The sequence below is a fragment of the Ctenopharyngodon idella genome, chromosome 2 (genome assembly GCF_019924925.1).
Source record: "Ctenopharyngodon idella isolate HZGC_01 chromosome 2, HZGC01, whole genome shotgun sequence".
Taxonomy (NCBI): domain Eukaryota; kingdom Metazoa; phylum Chordata; class Actinopteri; order Cypriniformes; family Xenocyprididae; genus Ctenopharyngodon; species Ctenopharyngodon idella.
This window is the reverse complement of record NC_067221.1, coordinates 7,518,188-7,544,948: the sequence shown is the minus strand read 5'-3', so window position 1 is coordinate 7,544,948 and position 26,761 is coordinate 7,518,188. Positions and strand designations below refer to the sequence as shown.

The 26,761-nt window shown below is 31.0% G+C and overlaps 1 gene segment (V, D, J or C); it reads left to right on the top strand.

Moving 5' to 3' along the window:
- The first annotated feature begins 501 nt into the window (after nt 1–501).
- Nucleotides 502–22,614, top strand: LOC127500166 (T-cell receptor alpha chain C region-like). The segment is given in 5 exon segments: nt 502–544; nt 20,085–20,261; nt 20,367–20,414; nt 20,627–20,734; nt 22,043–22,614. Coding segments are annotated over 4 exon segments (360 nt in total).
- Nucleotides 22,615–26,761: the final 4,147 nt, after the last annotated feature.

Genomic DNA, 26,761 nt, shown 5'->3' with positions numbered 1-26,761 from the left:
TAGAGATAGTTTAATTCCGTACAGTATGTAAAAGAGCTGGAAGGCTTTAGTTTTTGGCACATAGTCAAATGGTGTGTGACTGTGAATAAGATTATCTTTGGGAAAGGAACCAAACTTGTTGTGGAGACGAGTAAGTAATGCATTTCTGACAGTCAACATGAACGAATACTAACCTTAGAGTTCAGGTCAAACTCATGTCCAAAAAACACCAAATCTGTGTTTTTACTTGTTTAAAATTGAACTCAATCATTCAACAAACTTGAAAAATGTTTATGACGTTGTAAAAGTATATGTGATGTTTACAGTCAAGATCATAAATTCTTAAAAGTTCACAAAAATACATTTGCTAATGGTTAGTTTATCTAAATTATTTTCTTATCATAATCAGTCTTCTCTTACAAAATTGTATAGTCATATCTAAAAATAAAATATAATCACCCCCAAACATGTACTGTGGGTAAATGTACTGTACTGTACCGATGTGTGAATAGAGGGAACAACAACATCAAATTTGGGATGGGCACCAGTCTCATTGTTACTTCAAGTAAGATATTTTGATTCAAAAGATACAATAGTTTTGTATAATAAAAAAATATGATCCTTAACATATTTCTTTCAAAACCTAAAAAGATGAAGGGAAAGGTTCATTATAAAAAAAAAAAAAACACACAAAAATCCATAATTATTATTTGCATAAATCAAAGTGCTTTCCAAATGCATATATTCAATAATTCAAGTTTATTGGTGACTTTCACTTAAAAGTATACATATTTGAAAACCATACTATAAATTGTACAACTATAAAGGTCATACCAGCTACAGTAACATTAAATATTATTATATTATAGTATTATTATAGGGTTTAAAGTGTTTCATGTGTTGTGCTGCTTGTTTTCGCTATATGGTCAATGACTGTGTGAATGATGGAAGATATAAGATTTACTTTGGTGAGGGGACCAAAGTCATAGTACAGTCAAGTAAGTGAAGATTTCTCCAAATTATACACTTAATTACTTCAGTCAGTCAGTTAAGTCAATCAAATTTTCATGTAAAAAGATTAATTCACTATCATGTGAATTATGGCCTGTTTGAAATATGACATGAGTTTTTGCTTGTTGTGGAAACGAGTAAGTAATGCATTTCTGACAGTCAACATGAACAAATACTAACCTTTTAGAGTTCAGTTCAAACTCATGTCCAAAAAACACCAAATCTGTGTTTTTACTTGTTAAAATTGAACTCAATCATTCAAACAAAAGATCACAAATTCTTAAAATTTCACAAAAATACATTTGCTAATGGTTAGGTTTTTTTTATCTAAATTATTGGCTTACCATTATCATAATCAGTTGCACTATTCTTTTCTTACAAAATTGTATAGTCATATCTAAAAATATAATATATTGACCCCCAAAAGATGGGACCTCACTGGCCAAACATGTACTGTGGGTAAATGTACTGTACTGTAGCGATGTGTGAATAGACAGAACAACAAGATCATATTTGGGATGGGCACCAGTCTCATTGTTACTTCAAGTAAGATATTTTGATTCAAAAGATAACATTTTGTATAATAAAAAATATGATCCTTAACATATTTCTTTTAAACCTAAAAAGATGAAGTACAGTTAATTACTTCAATCAGTCAGTTAAGTTAATCAGATTTTCCTTTTAAAAAGACTAATTCACTCTCATATGTAATGTGTATCATGTGAATTATGGCCTGTTTGAAACATGACACAAGTTTTTGCTTCACGCTCAATGTCTGTGTGAAGAATAATGTCAACAAGATTTACTTTAGTAAAGGAACAAAACTCCTCATAGAAGCAAGTAAGTTCAGAGCATTTGAAACTTAAATGACATTGGGTAGTTTATTAATGCAAATATTCATAGTTATTGATACAATTATACTGCCATTCTTCACAAAAACATTATTGGAGCTAATCATTCATGTTCATATATTACTATTGCTAGTTAAATTATGATTAGACACCAGTTGTATAATTTTCAATTGATAAAAAGATTCATAATGATAACATGTAAAAATGATTTTGGTTTGACAAATATGAAACTTAGTCTATTGTAAGTGACTTCTGTCATATGTTAATATAATTCTTACCAAAAGTAGCTTGCATTAATGCACAAACTGTATTGTTGAGATTTTGTGGAAAATGACAGTATTAAGTAAATATTTAACAAGTGTTCACACACGATAAGTTATCAATAGCAGACACAAGTTACTGTAGTGAGTGTATATGATGTGTGAATCAAGGACTTGGCAAGATGACATTTGGTTCTGGGACAAAATTAACTGTTAATTCAAGTGAGTTTTACCTTTTCTTTTTTTTTTCACCATTCTTATACATTAACGTTAAAATAGTACTAAAGAAAATCATCACTGTTTAGCAGAAAAGTCTTTTAAAAGTGAAATATTATTGCAAAACAAAAGCAAAAGCCTGAGTGTGATTACATCTGATAGTGGTTGCTAAAGTACTTGCATTTATTTAATTTATTACATAAAATAATAATAAAAAAGCTCACAACACTCCAGATGAGGCTAGATGGTTTTTGTAATGGACCCAGCCCATGTGTGAATAATGCTCAAAAGATAATCTTCGGGACGGGGACAATACTCACTGTAGAGACAAGTAAGTTTGCATTGCTAAATGAATAAAAAGACATTAAAGTAAGAAAAAGATAATGATATGCAAAACTACTTGATGTTATAATCAGTGGTGTTTTGTAATTAGTCTTATATAATGTATAATTTAGTTTTATAATATATTTTCCGATTGCAGCTTAATCACAGGATATTTTGATAAAATCTTATTTAAATTAAATGATTTAAAATCCTCCTAAAAACAAACCATTTCCGCTATCGAAGTATAATTAAACACTCAGCAAGCGTTTGTTCATCCTATATAGTCATATACTTAAGTGAAACTGTAAGTGTGTGTATTGTTGGAATTTATTTTTCAATAATGTCAGAATTTGAGTAAAGTTTTTAGTTCATAGCAAATGATTGTGTGAATGTTGGGTATCAAATGTTCTTTGGAAAGGGGACCAAACTTGTCGTACAAACAAGTGAGTTTTATTGTCTTATCGCTCTTTTTGGTTTCTAACGCCATTATGAGTAGCTTTAAAATATAATGTAGGGCTCAACTGGCTCCAAAATTCAAATTCAAACTAGAGTATGCTCTTCTAAAGATGATAGACAAAAATGTTACACGATCAAGTCAGTAAGTTTTTGTAACTAAGTCTGTCCATGTGTGACTAGGAGCGATAAAATTATCTTTGCAACAGGGACAGAGCTTATCATAGAAAACAGTAAGTTATCCTTTCAATTTATTAAGTTTAAAACTTGCTGTGTTAATTTATTTAAAATTTGTCTTCATATATCATTTCTTATAATACATAAACACAGTGGAAATTAATGTTTGGAGAAGAAACTAAATAGACAGTTGAAACAAGTGAGTATGAAATCAGTACTGAATAATCTAGCCAGATTTAATTTGTTATACTGTAATCTCTAGAGATGGTTTAATTCCGTACATTATGTAAAAGAGCTGGAAGTCTTTCGTTTTTGGCACATAGTCAAACGGTGTGTGAATACGAATAAGATTATCTTTGGGAAAGGAACCAAACTTGTTGTGGAGACGAGTAAGTAATGCATTTCTGACATTCAACATGAACAAATACTAACCTTTTAGAGTTCAGTTCAAACTCATGTCCAAAAAACACCAAATCTGTGTTTTTACTTGCTTAAAATTAAACTCAATCATTCAAACAAAAGATCACAAATTCTTAAAAGTTAACAAAAATACTTTTGCTAATGGTTAGTTTTTTTTTATCTAAATTATTTGCTTATCATTATCATATTTTGTTTCACTATTCTTTTCTTACAAAATTGTATAGTCCTATCAAAAAATAAAATGTTAATGCTAACCCCCAAAAGATGGGACCTCACTTCCCAAACATGTACTGTGGGTAAATGTACTGTACTGTAGCGATGTGTGAAGAGTGGGTACAACAACATCATATTTGGGATGGGCACCAGTCTCATTGTTACTTCAAGTAAGATATTTTGATTCAAAAGATAACATTGTGTTGTATAATAAAAAATATGATCCTTAACATATTTTATTTAAACCTAAAAAAAGATGAAGAGAGAGGATCATTATAAAACACACAAAAATCCATAATTAATATTTGCATAAATCAAAGTGCTTCCCAAATGCATACAGTATATTAAATAATTCTACAGTTTAGAGATAACTTTCACTTAAAAGTATACATATTTGAAAACCAAACGATACATTTTACAACTCTAAAGGTCATACCAGCTACAGTAACATTAAATATTATTATATTATAGTATTATAATAGGGTGTAAAGTGTTTCATGTGTTGTGCTGCTTGTTTTCGCTATATGGTCAATGACTGTGTGAATGATGGAAGATATAAGATTTACTTTGGTAAGGGGACCAAAGTCATAGTACAGTCAAGTAAGTGAAGATTTTTCCGAATTATACACTTAATTACTTCAGTCAGTCAGTTAAGTCAATCAAATTTTCATGTAAATTGATTAATTCACTATCATGTGAATTATGGCCTGTTTGAAATATGACACGAGTTTTTGCTTCACGCTCAATGTCTGTGTGAATAATAATGTCAACAAGATTTTCTTTAGTAAAGGAACAAAACTCATCATAGAAGCAAGTAAGTTCAGAGCATTTGAAACTTAAATGACATTGGGTAGTTTGTTATTAATGCAAATATTCATAGTTATTGATACAATTATACTGCCATTCTTCACAAAAACTTTCATGTTCATATATTACTATTGCTAGTTAAATTATGATTAGACACCAGTTGTATAATTTTTCCATTGATCAAAAGATTCATAACTTCACTACAAAAATTTATATTAATTACGTTTCATGACAGCTACATGTAAAAATGTTTTTGGCTTGACAAATATGAAACTTACAGTTTATTGTAAATGACTTCTGTTATATGTTAATATAATTCTTACCAAAAGTAGCTTGCATTAATGCACAAACTGTATTGTTGAGAGTTTGTGGAAAATTGCAGTATTAAGTAAATATTATAAGTAAAAAATTCCGTACATTATGTAAAAGAGCTGGAAGGCTTTAGTTTTTGGCACATAGTCAAAGGGTGTGTGAATGTGGATAAGATTATCTTTGGGAAAGGAACCAAACTTGTTGTAGAGACGAGTAAGTAATGCATTTCTGACAGTCAACATGAACAAATACTAACCTTTTAGAGGTCAGGTCAAACTCATGTCCAAAAAACACCAAATCTGTGTTTTTACTTGTTTAAAATTGAACTCAATCATTCAACAAACTTGAAACATGTTTATAATGTTGTAAAAGTATATGTGATGTTGACAAACAGTCAAGATCATAAATTCTTAAAAGTTCACAAAAATACATTTGCTAATGGTTAGTTTTTTTAATCTAAATTATTTGCTTATCATTATCATTTGCTTTATAGTCATATCTAAAAATAAAATGTAATGCTATCCCCCAAAAGATGGGACCTCACTGGCCAAATATGTACTGTAGGTAAATGTACTGTACTGTACCGATGTGTGAATATTGGGAACAAGAAGATCATATTTGGGATGGGCACCAGTCTCATCGTTACTTCAAGTAAGATATTTTGGTTCAAAAGATACAATAGTTTAGTATAATAAAAAAAATATGATCCTTAACATGTTTCTTTTAAACCTAAAAAGATGAAGAGTGCTTCCCAAATGCATACAGTATATTTAATAATTCAACAGTTTAGTGGTAACTTTCACTTAAAAGGTTACATATTTGAAAAGTATACTATAAATTGTACAACTATAAAAGTCATGCCAGCCACATTGAATATTAATATAGTATACTATTATAATAGAGTTTAAAGTGTTTCATGTGTTGCGCTACCTGTTTTCGCTATATGGTCAATGACTGTGTGAATGATGGAGGATTTAAGATTTTCTTTGGTAAGGGGACCAAAGTCATAGTACAGTCAAGTAAGTTAAGATTTTTCCAAATTACGCGGTTAATTACTTAATTTTATGCAGTTTAAAAAAAAATAAAAATTAATGCTAAATATTCAAAATCGATTTAAGTACAGTCAAAAATGCACTATGAAATATACACCAAACAAGAGGTTGGTTAAAGTTGTATTCTGGGTAAATGTACCATGCTGTACTAATGTGTGAATGCTGGCTACGAAAAGATCGTATTTGGAAAAGGCACCAGACTAACAGTTGATTCAAGTAAGTTTGCTGCTACTTACAGTAAACTAAGAAAGAGAGGTGCATGCAGTCATTTTAAAATTGGCAATTTTGATATTTTAATCAAACTATTTGATTGTTAGTAATAATACAAAATGGCTTCTATCCGATTTTGATCTACTTTAGCTAAAACTTTTTTCACATGAAAAATAAGAATCTTTTATATGACTTTAAACCATAACTGCCTCCATGAATTGCTGACTTACAATTATTCCAATCCATATTTATTGCTACCGTAGCTTGCATGACCTTTATAGTTGTACAATTGATAGTATGCTTTTCAAATATGTATACTTTTAAGTGAAAGTCACCACTAAACTGTTGAATTAGATTCCAAACAAACAAATAAAAGCCCTTAATGTTGGGCTTTAACGTGAGGACAGTATAGGCAACATGTTTACGTGGTCGAATAAACCACTGTGTGACTCAAGGAATTAACAAAATCATTTTTGGAAAAGGCACTCAACTCACTGTGCTTTCAAGTAAGTGTAGATAAAGCTTGCTTTTTTATTTTATGTTTTTTAAAACTGTATTCCCATTATTTTCCCATTATTAATGAATATTATAGACTTAACATTCATATGACACTAAATTGCACTGTGGAAAATTGACAAAAGAATTGTGATCTTACTTTAGTAGTCTAAAATTTAATAGTTGTACACAGTTAAAATGGCCTTTTATGTGATCACTTATAAGTATATTAGGGCAAGATGTAACATCAACAATAATAGCCATCCAAACAACATCAATACAGTATTTGGAATTATAGTTGATACTTAACACATAAATTATAGTATTATTTCTAAATTAGATTTTAGGTGATAACTTATATCCCAATTGGTGATTATATGTTGAGCAGCAGTTATGTGTTGATGGTCAACAGCTGTGTGACTCAAAGTGGATTCAAAATTATATTTGGAAAAGGCACTAAACTAACTGTGTTTTCAAGTAAGTGTGACTCACTTCTTTCAAATATCACATACCTTTTTTAAAATGAAATATGCACATTTTTATGGTTTTTATAAGAGCAATATGATTATTATCAGAACAATAAATCAACAGTGATCTCCTAATCTTCTTAAAAAGATGTAAAAATATTAATCCGGGAATTAGTACTTCATCATTTTTCTTGTAATATCATACTTAATTCCCAGATAATACATTCAAAACTTACAGCTTGTTGTAAACTTTAGGAACGACAACTATTCCTTTGTCGTAGAAACGTAATAGTTAAAAACTGATAGTTTTCATTCTACCCCACTAAACATTGATATAAATGGATGTTGTTCCTTCTTTAAAGTTTTCACACTGCATCTTATTAAAGAGGGATTGTGACAGAATTGCTTGCAGTGCTTTTGTTATCAGGATATTGCTAGTTTTTAGTCTATGGTCAATGACTGTGTGAATGCTGGACAAAAACTTTTCTTTGGCAATGGGACAAAACTTCTTGTACAAACCAGTAAGTTTTACTTTATTCTTAGTATGAATGCTTGAATGCTATTATTGAAACTAAATTGATAAACTGGTGAAAAGAATTGTGATATTACTGTAGTAGTCTAAAATGTAATAGTTGTGCACAGTCAATATGTAATCACTTCCAAATATATCAGGGCAAGATGTCAAGTTTGAACTTATAAATGACTTTTGTGCGACTTGATACCTTGTGACAATAGTTATACAATGATATATTGATGGTCATTATTCCTCAAAAATACGTTTATGATAGTGAAAGAAAAAAATACTAGATTTGGGGTACTTGGACTGAAATAATGAATGAACTTGGACCCGGACACACTCGGGTGGACTTGAACTTGACGTGAACTCTGCAATTTTACCGATTACAGTCGAATCCACGTCATGTGTAACATGAAAGAAAAATAAGTAACAACATAAAATTAAGAAAACAGTACATTAATAAACATCTCTCACTCAAACTCAGTTGGTTAAGGGCTTCGACTCGACCCGTACTAGACATGGTGGATTCGGGCCTAACACTAAAATATACCCTCAATTTTGTGTTAAAATTGGAACAACAATCAACTATTTAGGTTTTAAGGTGAATCTTTATTCCATTGTTGTAAAATCTTCTCTATGTTGTTCAGCACCATCAGGATGTCGATACTTTTTTATACATGATGAATGACTGTGTGAATGATCAGATTAGAATATCATTTGGCAAAGGAGCAAAACTCATTGTACAGTCAAGTAAGTTACAACATCCAATATTCATACCAGTATTTATTTAAAACTGCTAGTTATCTCATATTTATGTTACATAAAAGAAAATAATGTAATGTGGAGGTATTTCTGATAAAACTGCGAGTAAACACAACTGATGTATTGCCAAAAAACAACAAAAAACAAAACAAAAAACAAATACAAACAAAAACCACCAAAAACATGCTGTCAACATAATTTTCTAAGAACGCAACTCAACAGAATTTTATTAGATTTGTCTAAAGCTTCAGTCTGTATTTTTATTTATTTGTAGAAATGAATAATATATCAAAAATGAGTTTAATATAAATATATCCAGCGTACAACAGTCCATATTGGACTGAGAATAAATGTACTGTGCTTTACTGATGTGTGAATCCTGGCAACAAGATCATATTTGGGACGGGCACCAAACTAACAATTACTTCAAGTGAGTTCATTTTTCAAATGATCATAAGACCATATTCTTGTAGGGAGTTTATTTGGCGTTTAATAGCTGGCTGGTTTTTAATGCTTGATGTTTAATACTTGTCAGTCTAGTATTGCATCATAAATACCAAAAACAAACACTGCTGAGCAAATTTAGTTCTAATTGTTAGCTTCAGGATAATAGTAGCAAAATATTTAGTTTAAAAGTGTGCGCTTTATAGTTATTTTTAAAGACTGAAAGACACAGTCCATGTACACACTGTTAGGACTGGTTTTTGGTATACAGTCGATAGATGTGTGAATGATCAATTTAAGATGATCTTTGGCAAGGGGACCAAACTTATAGTACAAGCAAGTAAGTTTTTTTCTCTAAAATTCAAATAATAATATTAAACTGCTGCAAAAAACAAACTATACAATTTATGCAATAGATAATATGTAAGTGATGATAGGTTCTTTTATTTTCTAAATATTTTTACAGACATTATCATCATATAATGTTCTCTATTGTGTTTTAAATAGAGTACAGTGGAAAATTAGCATTCCTGTAAAATATGAGTAGATCAGATAATTGGACTGATGTCTTTGGAAAAGACACAGATTTCAGAGTGGAGTTTAAAAAGCTTTTTTTATTTTATTTTAATCAACTCGGACTGTGTAAAAAGAAAGAAATACTAGCTTAGACTGCATGTAAAAAGAACAAATGAACTTGTTCTTAGGATTTCCATCATCTTAACCGTATTACAAATCTTTGGGATCATCAATTTATGTAACATCAACAATAATAGCCACATATTGTAGTGCATCCAACATCAATATTTGGAATAAAGCTGACATTTAACTGATAAATTAGTTTAATTATTTCTAAATTAGATTTTAGATGATAATCCAATTGAAGAAAGGAAAACGTTCTTCATCCAGGATGATTATATGTTGAGCAGCAGTTATGTGTTGATGGTCAACAGCTGTGTGACTCAAGGTGGATACAAAATTATATTTGGAAAAGGCACTAAACTAACTGTGTTTTCAAGTAAGTGTGGCTCACTTCTATCAAATATTGCATACCTTTTTATGAAATAAGCACTTTTATACCAATAAATCAACAGTAATCTCCTGATCTTATTAAAAAGATGCAAAGGTATTTATCCAAGAATTAGTACTTAATAATTTTTCTTGTAATATCATACTTATTCTTTATTAATATCATTCTTAATTCCCAAATACCTCTTAAATACCTTCAGTTTGTTAAACTTTAGGAACAACAACTACTCTTTTATTTTAGAAAAAAAAAACAGTTAAAACATTTTATTCTACCCCACTAAACATTGATATAAATGGATGTCGTTTCTTCTTTAAAGTTTTCACACTGCATCTTATTAAAGAGGGATTGTGACAGAATTGCTTGCAGTGCTTCTGTTATCAGGATATTGCTAGTTTTTAGTATATGGCCAATGACTGTGTGAATGCTGGACGTAAACTTTTCTTTGGCAATGGGACAAAACTTCTTGTACAGTCGAGTAAGTTACAACATCCAATATTCATACCAATATTTCACTTTATGCATAAAATGTTTATTTAAAAATGCTAGTTATCTCATATTTATGTTATAGAAAAGCAAATAATGTAATTGGAGGTATTTTTTTGATAAAACTGCTAGTAAACACAACTATGCAAGTTTGATTATGCAAAAACAAAAAAATACAACCAAAACTAAATACAAACAAAAACCACCAAAAACATGCTGTCAACATAATTTTCAAAAAACGCAACTCAACAGAATTTTATTAGATTTGTTTAAAGCTTCAGACTGTATTTTTGTTTATTTGTAGAAACTAATTTCTCAAAAATGAGTTTAATATAAATATATCCAGCGTACAGCAGTCCATATTGGACTGAGAATAAATGTACTGTGCTTTACTGATGTGTGAATCCTGGGAGCAACAAGATCATATTTGGGACGGGCACCAAACTAACAATTACTTCAAGTGAGTTCATTTTTCAAATGATCATAAGACCATATTCTTGTAGGGAGTTTATTTGGTTTAATCACTAGTATTGCTTAACAATGTTAATTTCAATATTTTAAAATTGAATATAATAGAACGTAATTATGAGTATAGTATAGATGAGTGTAATATTAGAAGTTCGCATTACTTGAAATCTGTTTATTCTTAGATGAGTGTTATATTTTATTCACTTATAGCTCTCAAAATGATCTCTAATTCTGTGATATCTGACTGATAAACACAGGATAATATGAACATCTGTTTGCCAACATTCAGACAAAACATGCAAAGAGTGATACTTTTACTATGTATCCTGTAACAAAATGTTTTTAATACTTATAATGTATTATTAGTTCAAAGATGTTTAATACTTGATAGTCTAGTAGTTTGATTTGCATAATAAATACCAAAAACAAACAGTTTTTTAAAGACTGAAAGACATACAGTCCATGTACACACTGTTAGGACTGGTTTTTGGTACACAGTCGATAGCTGTGTGTATAATCAATATAAGGTGATCTTTGGCAAGGGGACCAAACTTATAGTACAAGCAAGTAAGTTTTTTTTTTTTTTTTTTTTTTTTTTTTCTCAAAACTTCTAATAATATTAAACTGTAAAGAAAAAAATGAACTAGTACTTCATCTTAACTCTAATACAAATCTTTGGGATCATCAATTTATGTAACATCAACAATAATAGCCATTTATAGTACATCCAAACAACATCAAACAATCGTTTTAATAAAGCTGACATTTAACTGATAAATTAAATTATTTCTAAATTAGATTTTAGATGATAATCCAATTGAAGAAATGAAAACATACTTCATGTTGAGCAGCAGTTATGTGTTGATGGTCAACAGCTGTGTGAATCAAGGCGGATTGAAAATTATATTTGGAAAAGGCACTAAACTAACTGTGTTTTCAAGTAAGTGTGGCTCACTTCTCTCAAATATCGCTTTTTTAATGAAATATGCACTTCTTATGATTAGAACAATAAATCAATAGTAATCTCATGATCTTTTTAAAAAGATGTAAAGGTATTTATCCTTTATTAATATCATTCTTAATTCCCAGATAATACATTCAAAACTGACAGCTTGTTGTAAACTTTAGGAATAACATCTATTTTTTTTTCTTAGAAACATAACAGTTAAAAGCAGATATACAAACATTGAAATAAATGGATGTCGTTCCTTCTTTAAAGTTTTCACACTGCATCTTATTAAAGAGGGATTGTGAAGAATTGCTTGCAGTGCTTTTGTTATCAGGATATTGCTAGTTTTTACTATGTGGCCAATGACTGTGTGAATCTTGGACAAAAAATTATCTTTGGCAATGGGACAAAACTTCTTGTACAAACCAGTAAGTTGTACTTTAATCTTAGTATTGAATTTAATCTCTGATAAATCCATCATTTCATCAACCAGCCGTGACTTTGATTGTGTTATAAATGTAGAATTACCTTTGTCAAAATGCATTATGAATAGATTTATGATATAAACTATCAAACAGTTCTGTTCAGTGATGTTGGACATTGGGGTAACTAAACCAAAAAAGTAAACTGACAAATGTAAAAGGATAAAAGTGCCAAACAAAACCATTGTGTGAATTCTGGGCTCAACAACAAAGTCATATTTGGGTCAGGCACCAAAATAATAATACATTCCAGTAAGTTGTTTTTATCTTTATTACTAGTTGTTCAATATATTCAGTATGTATTCATTTGTCAGGCACATTGAAAGATGGCTGCTTTCAATGTTTTAAATTATGCAATTATTAATTTGACACACATATTTTAACTGCATTACTGAGTTGCTCTAACATCAAAACGAACACTGAAGTTTTGACTCGCCATTTATTGAAGTATTTATAACACTGACAGTCACTGTGTGAATGACAACTCTGGCAAAATGTTATTTGAGAAGGGAACTCACTTATTTGTACAGACAAGTAAGTAAAACCTTACTTTTGTTTGTAAATAATTCATCTGAACATCAGATTTAAAAACAAAATAAGGAAATCAAGTAATTTAATAACGAAAGATTACCCTCATGGGCTGTAAACAGAATGTAGAATAAATGTAGAATTACTTTTGTCAAAATGCATTATTATAGGTTTATCATGTAAACTATCAAACAGTTCTGTTCAGTGATGTCGGACTTTGGTGTAACTAAACCAAAAAACTGACAAATATAAAGGCCTTGAGTAGAAAAGGATAAAAGTGCAAGACAAAACCATTGTGTGAATACTGGCTTCAACAACAAACTCATATTTGGGGCAGGCACCAAAATAATCATAAATTCCAGTAAGTTGTTTTTATCTCTTTTTTTTTTTTTTCACATTGTTCAGTATATTCAGCATTTATACATTTGTCAGGCATATTGAAAGATGGCCGCTCTAAAAATGCTGAGAACTTTAAAGACACAGAAGTGTTTGTGTATCTAAAGTACTTTATAGGGATGCACATTTATATCAAAATTACACTTGTGCCACCAGTCCATCATTTTTTTATGAATGAAAAATCCCTTTAATGTAGAAGAAAATCATTATAGTTATTAAGTTGATGTTGAATCTAACATGACAGAGGATGTGTCTGCTACTCATGGAAGTTATGATCACACTACTAACCACTGTGTGAATAACAATAATTACAAAATAATATTTGGGAAGGGGACACAACTCTATGTAGAAGCAAGTGAGTACAACCGATTAATATTATAATATATGTCAATATGTCATCTTTCTCTCAAACTCAGTTGGTTAAGGGCTTCGACTCGACCCGTACTCGACATGGTGGACTCGGGCCCAACACTAAAATATACCCTCAATTTTGTGTTAAAATTGACAATCAACTATTTAGGTTTTAAGGTGAATCTTTATTCCATTGTTGTAAAATCTTCTCTATGTTGTTCAGCACCATCAGGATGTCGATACTTTTTTATACATGATGAATGACTGTGTGAATGATCAGATTAGAATATCATTTGGCAAAGGAGCAAAACTCATTGTACAGTCAAGTAAGTTACAACATCCAATATTCATACCAGTATTTATTTAAAACTGCTAGTTATCTCATATTTATGTTATTAAAAAGGAAATAATGTAATGTAGAGGTATTTTTTGGATAAAACTGCTAGTAAACACAACTGATGTATTACCATTTTGATTATGCAAAAACAAACAAGCAAACAAACAAAACTAAATACAAACAAAAACCACCAAAAACATGCTGTCAACATAATTTTCAAAGAACGCAACTCAACAGAATTTTATTAGATTTGTCTAAAGCTTCAGACTGTATTTTTGATTATTTGTAGAAATGAATAATATCTCAAAAATGAGTTTAATATATATGTATCCACCCTACAGCAGTCCATATTGGACTGAGAATAAATGTACTGTGCTTTACTGATGTGTGAATCCTGGGGGCAACAAGATCATATTTGGGACGGGCACCAAACTAACAATTACTTCAAGTGAGTTCATTTTTCAAATGATCATAAGACCATATTCTTGTAGGGAGTTTATTTGGCGTTTAATAGCTGGTATTGCTTGTAACAAAATATTTTTTTAATACTTGTAATGTATTATGAGTTCAATGATGTTTAATACTTGATAGTCGTCTAGTAGTTTGATTTAATTATAAATACCTCTTGCACAAAAACAAACAGTTTTTTAAAGACTGAAAGACATACAGTCCATGTACACACTGTTAGGATTGGTTTTTGGTTCACTGTCAGTAGCTGTGTGAATAATCAAAATAAGATGATCTTTGGCAAGGGGACCAAACTTATAGTACAAGCAAGTAAGTTTTATCTCTAAAATTGTAATAATCACTTAACCATAATACAAATCTTTAGGATCATCAATTCATGTAACATCAACAATAATAGCCATTTATTGAAGTAACCCCAAATGACATCAATACAATCTTTTTAATAAAGCTGACATTTAACTGATAAATTTATAATTATTTCTAAATTAGATTTTATATGATAATAACTTTTATCCCAGTTGAAGAAATGAAAACATACTTCATGTTGAGCAGCAGTTATGTGTTGATGGTCAACAGCTGTGTGAATCAAGTCGGATACAAAATTATATTTGGAAAAGGCACTAAACTAACTGTGTTTTCAAGTAAGTGTGGCTCACTTCTCTCAAATATTGCATACCTTTTTTAAAATGAAATATGCACTTCTTATGATTAGAACAATAAATCAGTAGTAATCTCATGATCTTTTTAAAAAAGATAAAGGTATTTATGCTTTATTAATACCATACTTAATTCCCAGACAAATACATTCAAAACCTTCAGCTTGTTGTAAACTTTGGAATAACATCTATTGTTTTGTCTTAGAAACATATCAGTTAAAAACAGTTTTTATTCTACCCCACTAAACATTGATATAAATGGATGTCTTTCCTTCTTTAAAGTTTTCACACTGCATCTTATTAAAGAGGGATTGTGACAGAATTGCTTGCAGTGCTTTTGTTATCAGGATATTGCTAGTTTTTAGTATATGGTCAATGACTGTGTGAATGCTGGACAAAAAATTATCTTTGGCAATGGGACAAAACTTCTTGTACAAGCCAGTAAGTTGTACTTTAATCTTAGTATTGAATTTATTCTCTGATAAACCCATCATTTCATCAACCAGCCGTGACTTTGATTGTGTTATATATGTAGAATTACCTTTGTCAAAATGCATTATGAATAGATTTATGATATAAACTATCAAACAATTCTGTTCAGTGATCTTGGCGTAACTAAACCAAAATAGTAAACTGACAAATATAAAAGGAAAAAAGTATCAAACAAAACCATTGTGTGAATTCTGGGCTCAACAACAAAGCAGAAACCAAAATAATACATTTGTGCTACCAGTCCATAAACATAAATGTTTATTATTATTATTCATTATAAATCCCTTTAATATAGAATAAAATCATTATAGTTATTAAATTAATGTTGAATCTATTATGATGGAGGCTGTGTCTGCTACTCATGGAAGAAGTTATGATCACACTACTAACCACTGTGTGAATAACAATATTAAAATAATATTTGGGAAGGGGACACAACTCTATGTACAAGCAAGTGAGTACAACCATTTAAATATTACAACATATAATAATAATAATAATAATAATAATAATAGCATTTTATTTTCATAGGATTTGGTATCTAATCTGGTATCTAATCTAAGTCACAAGTAGTGAAATTTAATATTAAATTTACTGTACCACCAAAGTTTTCAGAAGATGTTTTTAAAACCCACTTCATCCACAGACTTTAGTTATGAATCTAATTATTAATAGAATTTACTGTAATGTCAAAGGAAAGAGTTTCCTATGTATTTCTGTGTTGGTGTTTGTAATTGTGTGACTCAAAATACAGACAAACTGATATTTGGGCAAGGGTCTCGGCTCACTGTGTTATCGAGTAAGTTATGATTCAGTTATTTACAGTTTACTCTAATGGATATTACACACGTTCTTTTCACTAATCCACCAATAGGACAGGTAGTCGTATAGGCCTTACATGAGATTTTCACAGCTCGTTTTATTTAATGTCATTTATTTATTTAAATTAAATCTATGCAATTATTAATTTGACACACATATTTTAACTGCATTACTGAGTTGCTCTAACATCAAAATGAACACTGAAGTTTTGACTCGCCGTTTATTGAAGTATTTATAACACTGACAGTCACTGTGTGAATGACAACTCTGGCAAAAAGTTATTTGCGACGGGAACTCACTTATTTGTACAGACTAGTAAGTAAAACCTTACTTTCTTTTGGAAATAATTCATCGTAACCTCAGATTTAAAAAAACAAAAAAAACAAAATAAGGAAATCAGTTAATTTAATAAAGAAAGACTAGGCCTATCTGCTAGTTCAAATAAATGGACTGAATAAATTTCAACGTTGCACTTGTCCATAGAAAGTCCATAAAAAATGAAAAATCGCTTTAATATAGAAGGGAATCATTATAGTTGATGTAAAATCTAACATGATGGAGGATGTGTCTGCTACTCATGGAAGTTATGATCCCACTACTAACCACTGTGTGAATAACAATATTGATAATATAATATTTGGGAAGGGGACACAACTCTATGTAGAAGCGAGTGAGTAAAACCCTTTAAATATTATAATATATAATAATAGAATGTTATTTTCGTAGGATTTGGTATCTATCTTTAGAGTCATGAGTAGTGAAATTTAATATTTAATTTACTGTACCACCAAATACCACAAGTTTTCAGAAAATGTTTTTAAAACCCACTTCATGCACAGACATTAGTGTTTAATTAATCTAATTATTAATAGTGTAATGTCAAATTACAAAACTCATGTCTTTATACGTGTCAAAGGAAAGAGTTTCCTATGTATTTCTGTGTTGGTGTTTGTAATTGTGTGACTCAAAATGGATACAAACTGATATTTGGGCAAGGGACTCAGCTCAGTGTGTTATCGAGTAAGTTATGGATTCAGTTATTTTTTTGCAACTACGTACATCTCAACTTATTCTACTAACCCAAACCCTGACACCTAACCCTTAAACTAACAGTCTACTAAGGGTCTACTACAGTCTACTAATACTCTAATGAGAGTTAGTTGACATGTAATCAGTTATAGTTAGTAGAATGTCTAAAATGGACCATCAAAATAAAGTGTAACCCTGAGTGACTCTAACATCAAAACGAACACTGAAGTTTTGACTCGCCGTTTACTGAAGTATTTATAACACTGACAGTCACTGTGTGAATGACAACCTCGGCAGAATTTTATTTGCGAAGGGAACTCACTTATTTGTACAGACCAGTAAGTAAAACCTTACTTTAGTTTGTAAATAATTCATCTGAACATCAGGAAATCGAGTCGTTTAATAAAGAAAGACGATGAGCTTTAAACAGAACAGCTTTTTCACACAGTAGTCCAAATAAATATGTAATCATGTTTAAAGATTTTGACATCAGATGTTTATACCTAAATAACATTTAGATACAAATCAGTAGTACAGATCTTTAATTTAAGGATAATTGTCGAAATTGGGAAAAATATGTCCATATGATCCATATCTCTTTCTTACAGATCATATTGGAAATTTGTAATTACTTTGTTTATCTTATGTTTTATGTAGTATACATGGGTACCATCCAAATGGTTTTTGTACTGAAATATCAATCAGTGTGACTTCTAGCGTTAAAATAGTCTTCGGAGGAGGGACAAAATTAACAGTACAATCAAGTAAGAGAATAATATATTTTAATCAAAGAACTCTGATAATGTTGTGTAACTGTCTCGATTGGTTGGGTATTTCAAAATAGGGTTAGATAAAGTACAGTCGCACGTTCATATTCCTAAATTTGCAAGACCACTACTTAAAACATCATTTTAACATAATCTGAACACACAAACATACTTCAGCATTTGAATGAACAATTAATGTTTTACCAAGTAACCATTAGCAGTACCTCTTAAGCATTTTTCATAAATTCAGTCATTCATATGGCGAAATAGCTAAATTGAGAAACTGAAATACAAATTGTAATCAGTCAGCTGCACATTTGACAGCCTAGATTAACCAACCTGTATTAACTTTCAGTAATAATTCACTTTCTAATAAGTCTTAATGGCACATTTTTCACTAGTGTTATATGTAATATTACAGGTTATATTCAATTACGTTTTGTTTAGCACTACTGAATGGATATACTGTACGAACTTCTTTTGAGTTGGTTAATTTGATAAGCATCTAAATAAGGCTAACTGTCAAGTTTTATTTGTATTAAACAAAACTTGATATTGTTTTGAGTTTGTTAGGAATAACAGTACTTACAGTATAGGACATTACGCATGTGTCATTTTGGCCACATGTATGGGATTATTATATGTGTGCCAATCATTGTGTGACTAGCACTGCTAACAAAATCATATTTGGCAAAGGGACACACTTATCTGTGCACTCAAGTAAGTAGCAACATATGGATGAGAATCTACTTTATAATATATCTTTTTGTAATAATTTAACTTACAATGCTATATGCAAAAAAAAAAAAAAAAATAGCATGGATTTTCCAATTTAAACAAGTGATACCTTTAAATGACATTTATTTGAGTTTAAGATTCTAATAATAAAAATGTAATCGTTATCCATTAAGGAAAATGTAATCGTTACCCATTACAGCAAAGAAATCCTAAAGAAATACAATATAATCAAAATCCTTAAAAGCAATGTAGAGTTTACATCTGAAATTGTTTTATTAATTGCAGTTATAAATATGAATAAACCATTATGAACTAGTCTACTCATTAGGCAAATTGTGTTGATGTAATTAAAAGCTCTCTACATCTCAGCATAACTGCCAGAAGCATTGTATTACCCAGACTAGATCATGTCAGTAAGAGTTTGGATCTTGAATAAGACTGAAGTTTCTATGTTTAAGTTGATTTATGTTGGCCGTGTGATCATTGTGGTATAAATTCACTAACACAAAGCTAAAAAAAAGTCTCCATTAGTGAACAGAGATGGTGCTATGCACTAATGATATCTTATGGGTTTTCCCATACAGTATGTTTAATTGCTAATGTGACATTTACATTTTATTATATAAAAAAGTAGTGGTTTTCTCTGGAAAACAACTAAACTTTGACATTGAAAGTCTGAATGAGTTTTTGAGATGAGGTATCAGCCTGTGGGCCTAGAAAAATCTGTTGGTACTTTTGAAGTAGGGTAAGAATTTGTCATATTATAATATTTTAAATGTTGATTAAGTAAAAGGACTTTGGACTCATTGATTTGAGGCAAATATACTATTCTGTTCTATATTCTATTCATTCAAGTTATTTTCGACAATAAGACTTTTTTTTCCATTTTAATTTGAAATGTCTGACTGGGAAAAAAAAAATAATTCAAGTGAAAATGCTTTTGACATATGTAATCACAATGTTTATTGTCAGTGAATGTACTTTCGAATCCATTTAAGCTGCCATGAAAGCTAATTACATATGACAAAATGTAATTGCCTAATTTTTGTCTGCATTAAACGCATATGCTTTGTTTATGAAACTAATGTGTTCGGATTTTTTTTTTCTTTATGTTTTTACAGAAGAGACAAAAGAACCAGTCTACTACAGACATAACGGATCATGTCTGGCAACTGACTTCACGAACCATAAAGATGTACCAAGCGTTTTTACACCAGTGCGATATACAGGCAAAACCTATGAAAAGTACTACAGCAGCTTTGCCTTTAAAGTTGAAGATAAAGTCTGCAGTGAAAAAGGTAGGAATTATCACATTCAATTAAAAAAAAAAAAAAAAAAACATTTCCATTTTAATTCCTAAAATATTTGGTTGCAAGAGATTAATCAACTTTTTTTTTTTCCAGATTCAGAGTGTAAAGGTGAATCATCTGGTCAAAGTGACATGGAATTAGGTAAGCGTTTATCATTTTAATCACACATTTATAGTCTGCTGTACATACATTACAATAACTACACTCACATAGATTTAAGATTGTAAGGCTAGTAGCATTTTAAAAACAAACACATTTGAAAAACTGGTGCTGGATCGTACTGCATACATGCTTGGTTGTGCAAAATACATGGTAAACCCTATAGATATACTAATTGTATTTCATTTCTGCAGATGAAAAAATCAACTTCGTGTCACTGGGGCTCTTTTGGCTAAGAATTCTCCTTCTGAAGACTGTTGTGTTCAACATCCTGATGACTTTCAAAGCGTGGATGAGCTAACGTGAGTGAAGATGTTATATCTTGTGACAGTGGGTCTCATTCACTAACTGCGTGTTCACATATTTGTTTGTAAAAACATTTGCAGTTGCACTTATAAATTTAGGATAACATTTAAAACTGAAACCATACATTCAAAAAAAAAGGCAGCGGCTATTTGCATTAAGTGCAAATAGCAGTAGATGCTATTTACACTGTGTAAATAGCAACAAAAAGTATTTTCTTTGCACTAAGTGCAAATAATGTTATCTGCTATTTACACTTAGTGAAAATAACAGTATTTTTGTTAACACTTTATTTTACAGTGCTGTAGTTACACGTTACCACATGTACTAATAACTGTAAATTATGCATAATTATGAGTAACTAACCCTAAACCAACCCCTAACCCTAACTGTAATTCTATAGTAAGTACATGTAGTTAATTAATAGTACTCAGTACTTATTTGAGTAATTACAATGTAACTACGGCACTGTAAAATAAAGTGTAACCGTATTTGCACTAATTGTAAATAGTTGTTAGATACTATTTATACAGATTGCACCTCAGTGTATTGTAGTATATTATAAAACAGTATGCAATAATAACAACATATTCATTGTATATGATTATATTTATTCAAATCATAAATAGATGCCATCTTATTGGGACATTACTTGTCCCTGTCTCTAATCCTACCAGATAAACACTTTATTCCCACCTTTAAATACCCATTTTGCACTTTATTTACACTTTTCGATTATTTTTATTTAAAATAAACATTACTCCGAGCTTATATGTGATAGGAAAAGGGAGAAAAATGAATTCGGGAAAAGGCGGATTCAAACTCGGGTCAGTCGCGCCAAAAGCTAATGCTACCAGCCTTACTCTCCACATAACTGCTCCTGTTTTCAGCAGGATTTCTTTCGTAATTTTGTCTGGCTCAATCAGACAATAGTGGGCGGAGTTAGTGTAAATGGCCGCTGCCAACAAGGCAGACTGTTTGCACTTGATGTAAATAGACACTTCAAAAAGAAAAAAGTAGTTCAGGCAGACTAAATTTATTTAACTAAAATGTTGCACAAACTGGGATAGGTTCTAAAATTGAAGTCAAACATAGTCCAGATCTTTATAAAAGGTATTTGAGTATCAACTGGTTGTGAATGGCACACTGGGATTTACTCGAAGATCTTGCTGCACATGCTCAAACATACAGTAAGTATGCAACTTGTAATCATTAGTGAATGAGACCCAATGTTTCATTAGCAAACCCTACAAAATATGTGCTGTTTTGTTTGAAGAATTACAATTTGTCTATTATTTGTCTTTCAGGTCTCACAAATCCAACAGTCGTTCTTCATCAGTTGGATTTATCACAGTTCCTTCACCGAAGACAACAGAAAAAGCTCACATTTGACCACATTCGAGAGCCGTTAGATCTGCACCGTTGTTGTTAAATGTTGATCAAGGGATTATGTAACCTCCCTCAGTTATGCTATAGTGCTTATGGTTTTAAGAATAATATACTGTCTACACATTTGAATGTAATGTGTTTATATGCTTTTACTGTATAATATGGGCTCAACTATTCTAGGTTAGGATACAATAGAAGTATATGCCACCATTTAGTTGTTTCTAATTTAGCAACTTAGACTTAGTTTGTTTAATTTCTCTTTATTTTAATGATTTCTACATTTATTACCTGTTATTTTGTAAAATTTATTTTTAAATTACTTTGAAGCTGGATTACATCTGAAGAATTCTGTCTACATAGCTTTCATTTTTTGCAACATATTTACATACACAATTAAGTTGACTTGTGCTTCCTTCTACAATGGCAGACTTTCATTTAATAATCACTGTATTGTGCAAATCATATGAAAATAAAATGCATAAATGATCAACTCTGCGGCTCTGTGTATTATAAACACACAAAATCCAACCAGATTAAAATCTATATGTATACTTACTGGATAGTTCGCCCAAAAATGAAAATTCTGTCATCATTTATTCACCCTCAAGTTGTTCAAAACCTGTATGAATTTCTTTCTTCTGTTGAACTCAAAGAAGATATTTAGAAAAACCAAACAGTTGATGAACCCCATTGACTTCCATAGTATGGAAAAAAAAAACTATGGAAGTCAATGGTGTCCATCAACTGTTTGTTACCGACATTCTTCAAAATATCATCTTTTGTGTTCAGCAGAGGAAAGAAATTCATACATGTTTGGAACAACTTGAGGGTGAGTAGATTTTCATTTTTGGGTAAACTATCCCTAGAATGGATCCTTGATTTACCATTAAGATCACTTGATCTAAATGATAAGCAAATGTATTACAATGAATGAGAATGCATTAAAATGACGTTTTGTGGTTACACCTTATATTAGGTGTCTATGTACTTACAGTACATATAAAAAAATAGGTACTGTCATCATTTACTCATCCTCAAGTTACCAAACCTGTATGAATTTTCTGCTGAACACAGACTATAATTTTTTCCATACTATAGTCAATGGCTACCGTCAACTGTTTTGGTTACCCATATTCTTCAAAATATCTTTTGTGTTTAACAGAAAATAGAAATTCATAGAGGTTTGGAACAACTTGAGGGTGAGTAAATGATGACAGATTTTTCATTTTTGGGTGAACTATCCCTTTAAGGTGTAATGGGAAGGGTCAACAGTGTAATTACAAATTATAAGAATATATTCAATGTCTAGCTTTCCATATGTAATCAAGAGTGTAACAGTGAAATTAATTACAGTTGTAATTATATGCGGGTATTTTTTTAAATGTACAATGGAAAAACATGCATGTACACAATAAGTACATTGGGTAACACTTTATTTTAGAGTCCAATTCTCACTATTAACTATATGCTTATTAGCATGCATACTACTAGGATATTGGCTGTTTAGTAGTATGCCTTATTCTGCATGACTATATTCTACCTATCCCTTAATCCTACCCAATACCTAAACTTAACAACTACCTTGCTATTAATAAGCAGTAATTAGGAGTTTATTGAGGCAAAAGTCTTAGTTAATAGTTAGTTAATAGTGAGAACTGGACCCTAAACTAAAGTGTGACCGTGCATTCAAATATCTCGATCGTTCAATAATCTCAAATGATTAATTTAAATGTCAGTACATCAAAGTTAAAGACATTTGGTTTAAAGTGGGAGCAGTTTATTAACTGCATTAACAAAAGGCAATGACCTAAAATTTAACTTGGATATGAAACACTTATAGGTTTATTGAAAGTGTACCAGAACATTAAATACTAATAATCTTTCTCAAAATGACCAACTTTGAAGTTTTTTGTGGTGTTTACAAAACAAACTTGTCAAATATGCAGACTACCATTACCATTCTTATACAGGCCTACTCCTTTGCCATCGAAAATGAAATGGCCACTAAAGAAGAAATAACATGTAGTTATAAGAAGTTATAATAACATAGACATAGTTTAGTTTGTAATAATACAAATAAGGAGAAACATGTAAGGAACTGCTTTATTTGTGATGCCCTTTCATGTCTTTTACTGAATTTGGTTAAAAAAAAAAAAATCCCTACATGTTATTGTGTATTGATCATGATTGCACCTCAAAATCTTATATATTGGAATAAAGACAAAAAAAAAGATTCTACTAATTATCTACTGACTTTTTAAATCTTGCAGACAAAACTTCTGATTATCTGGCACTACACTTCTGGGACTAGACAGCTCAACAATGATAACATAACATGCAATACTACACACATTTCTGGACCTTTAACTAACAAAGAACATGCCTGCAAACCCATTTCACTTAACTCCACAGTCTCTGTGTATTGAGACTCGTCAGAACTCACCGAGTCGCAAAGCATTCTTGGTACCCAGCAGCACTGTAATACTTTACAAAGTCAAAGCAGTGGAAAATGGAAGACAAAACAAGAGTGGAAAACAAAATTCTAACCTATCATTGAAGTAAAACAATAGAAAGTGTGGGGAAAATTTCATTATGAAATAAATGTTTTTCTCTAGTTCAAGTTGGCCACAATTATTGGCACCCAATTTTTGCAATGTCCTTTTCCCAAGATAACAGCTTCTTCTATAATGGCTGATGAACTCAAGAGATCAGAGACCATTCCTTCATGCAGAAACTCTCCAGAACCTTCAGATTCCCAGCTCCATGTTGGTGCTTCTTCTCTTCAGTTCACTCCACGCATTTTCTATAGGTTTCAGGTCAGGGAATCTCATGGTTTTGATGTTTGTCTTGGATCATTGTCCTAATGGAAGATCCAACCACGGCCCATTATTGGATTTCTAGCAGAAGTGGTCAGGTCTTGATTTTTTTTATCTGTTGGTATTTGATAGAATCCATGATACCATGTATCTGAACAAGATGTCCAGGACCTCCAGCAGAAAAGTAGGCCCACAACATTAAAGATCCAGCAGTATATTTGACCGTGTGCATGAGGTACTTTTTATGTGTGCACCAAACCCATCTGGTGGGTTTGCTGCCAAAAAGCTCCAACCATGGCCCATTATTAGATTTCTAGCAGAAGCTTTTTTTTTTTAGTTTCATCTGACCATAGAAGCCAATCCCTTTTGAATTTCTAGTCGTGTCTGACAGCTGAAAATGCTGGAGTTTGTTTTTGGATGGTGCCAATAATTGTGGCCAGCATGCATTGGAGAAAAACATTTATTTCATAATGTGAGTTTCCCTCCACTTTCAATTGTTTCACTTCAATGAAAGGTTAGAATTCTGTGAATTTTTTAGATAAAAGATCAAAAGGATAAACAATGCAGATTTATTTTCACAGCCACCTTTTGCTCATATCTACCAAGAGTGTCGATAATTCTGGAGTTGACTGTATATTGTAAAAGGTATGTTGATTATCCATCCAGATCTGTTGTATTATATGAAAGTCCAAATGTAATTACAAAGAATGAGAACAGATTTAAATTATAAGGTTTATGTTAATATCATTATGAAAGGCAGTGACTTTAAATGAAATGCAAGTATAGATGAAACACTTACCAGGTGTACTGAAAATGGTTCTTGATTTGTGTGATTTTGTGTTAACCTGAAAGAGAATAGTTAAGATAATTTGTCATGTCAATGAGTCCATTTAGGTTTCTGCTACACAAAGGCCCGGTTTCACAGACAGGGCTTAGCCTAAGCCAGGATTAGGCCTTAGTTCAATCAGGACATTTAAGTAGGCTTTTATAAACGTACACAAGAAAAAAACATTACTGGTGTGCATCTTGAGACAAAACAATGGCACTGACATATTTTAGGATATGTCAGTACAAGTTGCTTTCAATTAAAACAGCTCAAACATGCATTTTAGTCTAGGACTAGATTAAGCCTTGTCTGTGAAACCAGGGGAAAGTAATTGCGTTTAGTCTAGGTTTAGGTTTATGTTAAAAAAAAACTAATTTGCACTGTGGAACCACTGGCCACCGCTGAATCAAATGAAGCCAAATAACTATTTTTAAATGTGCCAGTTAGTACTAGTACTTGTAACATGACAGCATGCTAAATATAGTTTAACTTACTATTATGGAATGAGCAAATTTAAGATAAGGCAAGTTTCTGTAATAGTGTCAGCTCAGTTATTTCTCATAAAGCAAAACAATACACACCATACAGCAGTTACACTGCAGCCACCCACAACTGATTCATAATCTCTACTCTTGATAACCACATAAAATGAACAACATGAATTCTTCTAAATCTCCGATAAACCTGTACATGAAACACTTATGCCCCCAGTTTCACAGACAAGGCTTAAGCCCAGTCCCAGACTAAAATGCATGTTTAAGCTGTTTTAACTGAAAGCAACTCGCACTGACATATCTTAAAATGTCAGTACCATTGTTTTGTCTCAAGATGCACACCAGTAATGATTTTTTCTGAAGTACATTTATAAAAGCTATTTAAATGCCCTAGAACAGGCCTACTCCTGGCTTAGTCTAAGCCTTGTCTGTGAAACCGGGCCTTAAAGTTAAACGTTAACTCTCCTAATGCAGTTGAAAAGAATTCTGGGAACTTGAAAT